Source organism: Amphiura filiformis, chromosome 14, assembly GCF_039555335.1.
Source record: "Amphiura filiformis chromosome 14, Afil_fr2py, whole genome shotgun sequence".
Lineage (NCBI taxonomy): Eukaryota > Metazoa > Echinodermata > Ophiuroidea > Amphilepidida > Amphiuridae > Amphiura > Amphiura filiformis.
In genome coordinates, this window is record NC_092641.1 from 14,985,244 (window position 1) to 14,995,336 (window position 10,093).

General features: G+C 38.7%; 1 protein-coding gene across 1 annotated transcript; it reads left to right on the forward strand.

Annotated features, from left to right (window-relative positions):
* The first annotated feature begins 795 nt into the window (after window positions 1-795).
* LOC140169220 (uncharacterized) lies at window positions 796-9,761 on the forward strand. The gene is made up of 5 exons (XM_072192477.1): window positions 796-1,738; window positions 6,891-7,109; window positions 7,217-7,318; window positions 8,314-8,523; window positions 9,496-9,761. The coding sequence occupies exons 1-5, from the start codon at window positions 796-798 to the stop codon at window positions 9,759-9,761; spliced, it is 1,740 nt and encodes a 579-aa protein (XP_072048578.1).
* The last annotated feature ends 332 nt before the right edge of the window (window positions 9,762-10,093 follow it).

The window sequence follows — 10,093 nt, forward strand, 5'->3', positions numbered from 1 at the left end:
GCGATTGAAACGCGTGTATATCACTCCTAGTTTGTGCTGCAAAGGGTGATTAGAAAAAAGTTCAAGTACTGCTCTGTATATGTGTCTGCGATAGATCTTGATATTGAGTGAGCCGTCCGGTTTTATGACTGTTAGAGTGTCCAAGAATTTGATATCCGGATCAAGAGAATTCAGGTAATCAGTAAAATCCAGGTCATAACGTGTCTTTAATTTGGTGTGTGTGTCGTCAATATATCTGAGCCACCACTATAGGAGTTCGTGATCACAGTCTTTATTTAACACGCCACGCCACGCCGGTAGATGTCGTTGTTAAGCAGTGTTTGAGTTGGTGCTGGGGGAGGGGGGGTAATAGACAGTCGATAACCAACAATCAATGATCAATTAATTGTCAATATTCAATTAGATTCTAAAACCTAACACGCAAATGATGATCACAGACTGTCATGTTCAATCGCAGTCGCTAAGGATGATTAGATTAGGTGGGGGTAATATGTGTGTAGTTGAGGGTGGTGGAGGAAAATCGATAATCGTTAATCGATTATCGATTATCGATAATCAATCGATAATTTACATACAACTGTATGTACCGCTCTTTATGTGACCCCATTGAAAAGCTACAGGGGTAGGATATTCTAAAATAACTCCAAAGCTTGTCTTAAGTTCTGATGTCCTCAACTTTGAAAGTTTTGAAACTTTCTTCCGTGGAATCGGTTTATTCTAATTATTATTGTAAATTTGACATACGGCTTTTAATTGTTCTTGTCTCATCAGTATAAGAGCATCTGTCTGAAGAAAATGGCGTCCGCCACTTTTGAAGCCCCAAGTTATGAAGATATGGAGCTGAATGATATCCTTCCGCATGTCAAAAAAGCCGTAAAATTTCTGCAAGACACCGATGATTATAGAACCAAAAGCGCTAAGAAGGCGCTGCTTTTTTTGTGCAATGTTAGGTCTGTGAACGAACCTGCAATAACAAGTGAGGCTACAAAATGTGGAATCGGTAAGCTGTATGTCAAGATATCACAGAACTTGAAAGACGAGTTGGCAACTACAATGGAGGATAAGCCTACTCGAGGCATGTGGAATCTTAAAACAGCGACTAACATATTCTGGGAGTATGCTGATGGATGCCCGGACCTTGGTATTGATCTTGGAAAAATGGGGGCAATCGATTGTGTTTTGACAATATTGAAGATGGTTGAAAATCAGCCAGACAGTAAAAGGAAAACCAAGTTTGTGAACTCATTACTCGGCATCTTATACAATTCAATTAGACACGATGAGTGCGCAAGTAACCGCGTCATCTATCGAAAGGCAGGTGTCGTTTCCAGTATGAACACATGGATAGAGTCGCCCAAAATGAATTTGAAGGTGGTAGCCCTGCTAGTTTTGGCGTTCATTATAGATGAAAAGGAGAGTGAAATGTTGGGAAGAGATGGCAACGTCATTGCGACATTTGTGGGTATGCTAAACACAGCGGTTGAAAGCAGTGATCACACGGCTGACGATGAACACGCATCGTTTTCGTTAGAAGAAATCATAGCAGGTTTACACCGTCTCATTATCAACGATGCTAACAAAGAAATTGTGTGGAGAAGTGGTGGTATACCTACCATTACCAGCATGCTGACACCTGATTTTACTTCGGACGACCAAACCATGGCAGCCAAAGTGTTGTGGAGCTTAGCATTTAATGAAAATGTGCGAAAATCTGACGACATGAAGAAAAGTGTAGAAGGTAAGCCAGCCCAGATCATAGCCAGGATATTTGTACCAGGGGAGCTTAATTTCCAAAAGATAGATTTTGTTTCCTGCATAAATTCGCTTACATGCAAAAAGTGGGCGTTAGCTAGCGTAACCCTCCTAAAATCGACTTTGTCCTGCTTTTGTTATCTTTCATGTGCTCAAGGGATAAGGAAATACAGGGTGTCCCAGAAAAAATTACCGAGTGAATAAAATTGAACGTAAGTCGAGAAATAAAGATCAAAATCAAATAATTTAAAATGTATCGCATAGCCTGTTTTATTGTGCATCATATACGAAAATTTTATTTGATTCGGTTGACTGGTTGCGAAGAAATTTACGATTACACAATGCTCGCATCAATGCAGTTCATTCCAAGTTTGATCAAAAGGCGCTCTTTTCATACTCGCTCACCGCTGTCTTAAGTTTGTGTATCTCATTTAATTTAGTCTACAAGATCTATTAATTTTATAATCCGACGGTGTTGTATTATGCATGTTTTCACTGAAGATCAATAAAATTTTGTTTTAGAAAACTTTGATTTCTGCAATTGGAAGCTTTCCAACTTTTAATATTCTCTAGGTTTCCAAAGAACATTTGAGCCAAGAATGACAATGATTAAGTGCTTACTACTTTACGTGTGATTTTTGATACCATGCAACATTAATGTTGAAGTTTTAAAATATTTAAACTTTGCAATACAATTTCTTGGAAATATTCCAAAAACATTAATGTGTGGGAGAATTTTTTAAGCCAGCTGGAATTCTTTAAGCAATAATTCTTTATGCAACATTTATATCAACATTAACAAAAAGATATATTTACAAGTACCGAGCATCATCTTACATGCAAGCTTTCATTTTCAATATCGTGGACGTTTTCAAATTTGAACAAAACGTAATTAAATGTTTTGCATCATTTAAGAAGAAAATATGAAGCACATTGACAATAACCACCAGTGCGCATTATGTTGAATGATCTTTCTTTCAAACTTGGAATGAAGTGAATTGACGCATGCGATACATTATCGCTCATTTCTTCAAAATCAGTCAAACGAATCCAGTAAAATTGGTGTATAAGATGCAGAATAAGATGGGCTACACGCTGATGTTTAGAGTTTTGGATTATGATGTTTATTTCTCGACTTACATCCAAATTCATTCGCGCGGTAATTTTTGTTGGGACACCCTGTACATGCATACAAATTTTACAATTCATCAAATAAATATATCAAATGAAATAAACTTTTGTGGGTTCTCGACCTTTTTGTGCGCATTTTTATATTTAACCCCTAACAAGTGATTTTTTTCTTGTCAATCTGGTGACATAATATTAAAAAAGAGTAAAAAGTGAAAATGAAATTTCAAGACAGGACAAAACTGGATCACCTTTGTTATGGTACGATAATAATCATATTGATAATGTACATTTCTAATGTGCACAAATCCGCAAAATAGCATGCATGACGCAATAAAAGCTCAATACAAGAGCAACTAGAGGGCCCTATATTTGTACACAAATACGGCTATACCTGCATGTTATAGGTGTAGACAAACTTATAGTCTTTATTTGCTGAGGACTTAAAATAACGAAATTGTAAAAAGTCGCCCAACTGGGTGAAAAATGTGGAAAAATTGAAAGTCCGATTCACAAGCTTTATTAGAATGTAGGTTGCACTCTCGTACCACTTAAAATAAAGAATTTGTAGATCTGTTTGTAGGTTTATAGATTTGTCTGTAGATTTGTATGAGGCCGTCGTAGTTTGTACGGGGGTCAAACTCGGTAGGTGGGTGTAGTTCTGTCCTGGCAAGAAGTTCATGTTCGTTGTCATCCGACCCCGGGGTCCCTTCCCAGGGGAGTCGTCTTTCTTACTCTACATAGGTTGCTGTTTCTCTTATTCACAGTGAGGCTGTGCAATTTGATAGATTGAAATTCACAATATGCAATTTGATTATGGAGGACTGCTTTTATGGTCTACTTACCTCAGCAATGCTTTGCTGTCTTCGATAGCGCATTGTGTCGGAGAGGTACCTGGCTTTTATCAAAGCCCAAACCCATAAAAGCCTGTAGCAAACTCTGTCAGGCTCCGCTCAATTGTACACTACGCTTCGATACCACGAGTTGACCAAATTATCGATCGAATCAATTTTACGACCATGCTTGAATTAATAGCAACCCCTTGAAACCTAATTACACCACTTTATGTAAACATAAACTTACACACATTATTGACTTTCTATTGACCGCAGACACTACCCCAGACATGCTTATTAAATTACCACTTGAGTAGTTGATGAGTGGGTCGTTTTGTACTTACTGAACACAAAGGAAATTGATTATGGTTTTACCATCGACCGTGTTTATAATCCTGCTGCTCTGCTGAACGCCCCGATAGATATCAGCCAACTCGTATACTGTTCGCTTGTTCCTATCGAACGCTCTGGCGTACATGAACCATTATCGAAGACAGCAAAGCATCGCTGAGCTAAGTAGACCATAAAAGCTGTCCTCCCTTAAATAGGGGAAAGCTATTCCAGAGGGAGTATGTAAATTAAATGGAACATCCATTTCAGAGGGAGTGTGTAAATTAAATGGAACAGCCTATTTTGTGGCCATTTCGGAGGGAGTATGTAAATTAAATGGAACGGAACAGCCAATGGGTATGTAATTTAACTGGAACAGCCTTAACGTTGATGTCATCTATATTATAATTACGCTATTCTCTGTGGATCTGTTTAGTCCTACGTGTATGGGGTGGGTATTAGTAACAATATAATTCTCAGGTGCAATCTGTGTACAAACTCTGAGCCCTGAAGCTGCTTTATTTGATGAGAAACAACCGGCCCTTTGTTTTAACATTTGGGGCCCTGGGGCCCATAGTATTTGACTTATGAGGTTCATGAGCATACATTGAAGTATAATTCTCAGGTGCTCTCGGTAGAATCAAGCTGGGCACTGTAGCTGCTTTTATTTACTGAGTAACGACCTGCCCTATGTTTTAACGTTTGGGGCCCTGGGGCCCATATTATGTGACATATGGGGCTGATATGTTCATATAACAATATAATTCTGAGGTGCAACCTGTGTACAAACTCTGAGCCCTGAAGCTGCTTTATTTGACGAGAAACAGCCCTGGGCCCATAATATTTGACTTATGGGGCTCATGTACATATGTTGAAGTTTATTCTTAGCTGCTATCAGTAGACTCAAGCTGTGTATTGTAGCTGCTTTATTTACTGAGTAACGGCCAGCCCTATGTTTTAGCGTTTGGGGCCCTGGGGTCCATATTCTGTGACACATGGGGCTCATATACACAGATAACAATATAATGCCTAAGACTACTAAAATACCAAATCTGAACCCTGCTGAGAAACGGCCGGCCCTTTGTTTTAAGATTTGGGCCCCTGGGGCCCCTAGCCTTGAACATCTGGGGCCAAAAATGGCAAGAGGCACATCTACAACTTAGGGCTCATACATGTGCCACATAATGAGCTCTAGTGCCCTTGTAGTTTTAGAGCTAGCCTTGTCAATCTGTTGCCCCTTATTTTAACATTTGGGACCCTGGGTATATATATGACATGTGGGGCTCATGTATACTTGTATTTATAGAGTACCCTGGGGCTATCAGTCTACCAACTCAGGGCCCTGAGGCTGCTTCATTTGATGAGAAAAGACATGCTTTGTGTTTTTACATTTGGGCCCCTGGGGGTCATGACCTTTGATCTCTGAGGCCAAGATGGGCAAAAGGCACATCTACGGGGCAGGGTCCATAAATGTACCACATAAGAGCTCTGGGGCCCTTGTAGTTTTAGCGCTAGCCTTGACTAAAGGATGTGTTTGATAGGAGAAGATGGAGGAGGAGGAGGAGGAGGAGAAACCACAGGATGGCAATATACCCTGCATGCTCTGCATGCGGGTGTAATGAAACCAAACAACAACATATATATGAAAACAAGTAAGAATATTAAGAATGTAAGCAATATTCATAAGGTAAGTTACAAATGATTCAAGAAGAACAAGCACAGACATGATGAGCTGAGCCCTGAAGCTGCTTTATTTGATGAGAAACAACCGGCCCTTTGTTTTAACATTTGGGGCCCTGGGGCCCATAGTATTTGACTTATGAGGTTCATGAGCATACATTGAAGTATAATTCTCAGGTGCTCTCGGTAGAATCAAGCTGGGCACTGTAGCTGCTTTATTTACTGAGTAACGACCTGCCCTATGTTTTAACGTTTGGGGGCCCTGGGGCCCATATTATGTGACATATGGGGCTGATATGTTCATATAACAATATAATTCTGAGGTGCAACCTGTGTACAAACTCTGAGCCCTGAAGCTGCTTTATTTGACGAGAAACAGCCCTGGGCCCATAATATTTGACTTATGGGGCTCATGTACATATGTTGAAGTTTATTCTTAGCTGCTATTTTTTTTTTACTCACCCTGTAACTTTTAAATTTCATCATGTGCATTTTAGAGGAACGGTTCGACTAATTGGATTTTCCGGGACTTTATTCTGATATGTTTTTGTGTGAGCTGTTTGAGATGGATGCATGCGAAATGGAATCTTTTGCAATAGGTCATTTCATAAATAACTGGCTTTAATCTAAAGGGTTATAAGTTACAAAATTTCCAATATGGACGTCAGCAGCCATCTTGGATTTTATGCGCCGATGATTGACTCTTAAGGTGGTAGACCTGGGATTGGGTGATAAAATGTAATTTTCTGAGGTTTTCGTATGGATTTCCCCAAACGTTCAGCTTTCTTTTAATTTTTCTTTGATCACATTTTTATTGGATCAAATTGGTTGTGGGTATTGCCCACAACCTTTGGTATTCCATAATGCCGCAGCACTGAAAACATGACGGACATGTTGATGGAGTCAAAGCCTTTTTTGACGTCCACAAAAGTGCCTGTCAAGGGAAGTTGGTACTCCTTGAAGCTTTCCATGATCCTCTTCAAAATGTGTATTTGCTGAGCACACCTGATCTAAAGACAGCCTGATTGCTTCTCAGTAAAGGATCAATGTGAGGTCGGATCCAGTTCAGAAGGATCATGTTGTACACGTTCTCATTCATGAAAATCACCAGTTCGGGAAAATCAGCCGAAATTAACTAACATGTTTTAAATATTATGTTCTCAGCTTTGACGCGTTTGACGAGTTCAAACACCAAATCTGTCAGAACAGCAAGCAGTAATGCTCTATGGCAGATTTTAGACAAATCCAGTCAACAGAAGAAAGTTGGTGGCAGAGAACACATCATGATCAGTTACAACTGGACACATCAAGACATAGCTTTGAAGGTACGAGATGATCTGGAAAGAGCGGGTTACAACGTATGGATTGACGTGGACAAGATGGGTATGTTAAGAATTTAGCTATTATAGAATAAAGTAATAAAGGCCAACATTTGTAATAGTATATCCGTCTACAGCTATATCTATTTTTAATTTTTAATTTCTTTAAAGAGGACGATATATTGGAAACAATGGCCAGTGCCGTAAGCAAGTCTGCAGTCGTCTTGGTTTGCATGTCTCAACAGTATCACAATAGTCAAAACTGTCGCTCAGGTAATGAATAACACATTGTAATAGGTTGATCATACAATATGTGACCATCCATCTCAAACCGCTCGTAAAGTCGGCAAATTGTATTTCGAGTTACAGTCCAAAATGTGCATCAAGCTTGTATTCATAATGTACCCAATAATTGTCCTACAAGTTTCTCATTTCAGTCCAGTCCGCACATCAATCTTCAATCCTATTGTTGAAGAGGATAATAAGCTTATACTTATAGTAAATAGCTTTAGTCTCTGTTTGCTATGGATAAATCTTGTTCAAGTGGTGGGTTAACCAACAATTAACAATGAGAGGACATTCCTGAACCTCGTTGACTTGGGGATGATTTGAAGTGACCGCCAGTTATCACAATTTAATATTTAAAACCAGCGTGATGTAGAAAAAGAGAAATATTGTAGCACCAAAATAATGTACCCTTTTACTGAAGGAGCAAAGTTGAACAAGCCATAACTCCGCTTTTGGATATCGTTTGAAGTCAAATGATATATCATTGTAAAGCTTATGATATATATTTTCTAAACACGGAAGAAAACAAAATTGACCAGGGGCCGACTTTACGAGCGTTTCGATGTGGATAGTCACATATGATGAGGATAACGATGACGACGAAGATGATGATGTTGATTTAAGTTACGTACTGCCAAGAGTAAACCTTTTAAGGAAGTATTGTCACTACGCACAGTAACGTCTTCGGAGGGTTAGATCATAGGGTCTTGTGAAACCTTTTTTTAAATATCTCAGTAACCATCTTGATTTAGGGGTAAAATAGTGTAAAATTAAACATTCTTGCTCGCTCTCCACACAATTGACTCGCCAAAATGATTCACACTGGTAAATTATATTGAACTTTGCCCCGCCTCTCATCATGCTTATGCACGACAAAAATATCCTAAATTGAATCTCTAGCCAGAGTAAATTATGTGGGCAGCGTGTGGAAAGCATCATATTCCTTGTGATATTCTGAGATTTAAAAAAAATTATTACAGAGGCCACATACGCGTACAAGAAAAAGAAGCACGTGATCCCTCTCCTTATGGAAGACGACTATTCACCAGAGGGCTGGTTGGACATCCTCATTGGAACGAAATTGTACTATAAAGTTAGCTCTAGAGGAGATCTCCAGAAGAACCTTGCCGAGATCAAGAGAGTTCTGGGCAACCGTGGAAGAGGGCTGGGAAGCAGTGATGAAGTTGACGGTAAGCTGGGTTAAAACATAGCCTATTTTTATTTTCATTCATTTCATATATTGGTATTGGAAGTTCTGGTTGAAGGTGAGGTCACGTCTTACAACTACATGTGTATGGAGGCTCAAACAGCACCCGGTAAAAGATTTCCATTGGCCATGGTCATTATAATGCCCGCTTAAAAAATTGTGTTATTTCACATCAAACAGGCTACACTATTAAGGGGTCGGTCACCCACCGTTACACAGTATTTTTGGTGGACCTGAGAGCAGATCAGATATATCGAATTGCATTCTGAATACGAAGAATGTCCTTCTGATATTATGGCATTAATGATTAAAAATGAATATTTTTGACATTTAACGGCCCACGCAGTAAAGTAAAATTTAGGTCGAGGGGAGGGGGAACTGTGTATGTTCAATACGAAAGGTCAACATTTTCAAATGATCGTCGGCTTGTCCTCCCAGCTATACATCATTAGATTTATAAATTTTGTTGTTTGATGTATATAGAATTGGCCTCATTATTAACTAAATGCAAACTATAGATGGCGCTATTTATCCTAAATCATATTTCTTTATTTGCAAGAGGTAGATGATTAATACTGCCATTGAAACAGCTGGAATAGGTGAAACAAGCAACAAAACTATTTCATGAAACAAAAAAGGAATTATTTGTATTAAAAGCTTGAAAGAGTAATTTCCAGTAACTAAATAGCGCCACCAATTTTGTCATAGATACAAATGCTATAAAAGTGAATAATCTTGTAAAATAGGTGAAATTAAAGTTGAGAATAACTCAAAAGCATCTGTATTCATTAGCATGATATCACTGTAAAGCTGTTAAAGCCTCAAATTTAGTTGTACATGATGTTTTGTTTGAAAAACTAATAAATGATCCCATCAAACAACCGTGGGACCTTTACTTCAAAAAGCTTATAAAGAAATCAACTTAAGCTGATATGTGTTTGCTTGTTTGTTCCAGGACCAGTAACGCCAAAACGTGCAGCAACAACAGACACTGCACCTCCTTGGAAACCTGATGCAAGTTCCTGGACTACTGAACGTGTCCATGAGTGGTTTGAAGAAATCAAGCTTCCACAGCTCAAAGCGTTAGATTTCTCCGACGGGAGTACGCTGAAAGTTCTCTATGAAGATTCTGATACATTGAAGGAAACGTGCAGAGAAAGTGGCCTGAAGGCCTATGATGTCTTACGACTACAATCAGCCCTGAAGAAGTTATTCATATAAAGCATTGCATCGGGAAAACGCATAGACTGGCACCACAAAGCCATGTAATTATTGTAAGTGGGTACGTTCCGAAAGGGGTATCAGTAAAGCGATGAGATTCGATGACAATAAAATGGTAAATAAACAAAAGAAATAAAAAGGGCCCCGCCCATGAAAGCAAAATATATAAGTAAAAATACAAAATAATATTATGTTATCATAAAGGATACATGGGAGAGGAGAGAAATCGTTCGCGAAATGAACAATATAAATGAAACATGAAGACATGAGAAAAAGGTTGCCGTTTTCTATATCACAATATATATTTCTATGGGATGGCAAATTAATGTGAA

Excerpts from the sequence above, each read along its gene's own strand:
- LOC140169220 (XM_072192477.1), top strand. The coding sequence starts at position 796 with ATGGCGTCCGCCACTTTTGAAGCCCCAAGTTATGAAGATATGGAGCTG. Across the intron at positions 7,319-8,313 it reads TAGTCAAAACTGTCGCTCAG|AGGCCACATACGCGTACAAG; the intron begins GTAATGAATAAC and ends AAATTATTACAG. Across the intron at positions 8,524-9,495 it reads AAGCAGTGATGAAGTTGACG|GACCAGTAACGCCAAAACGT; the intron begins GTAAGCTGGGTT and ends TGTTTGTTCCAG.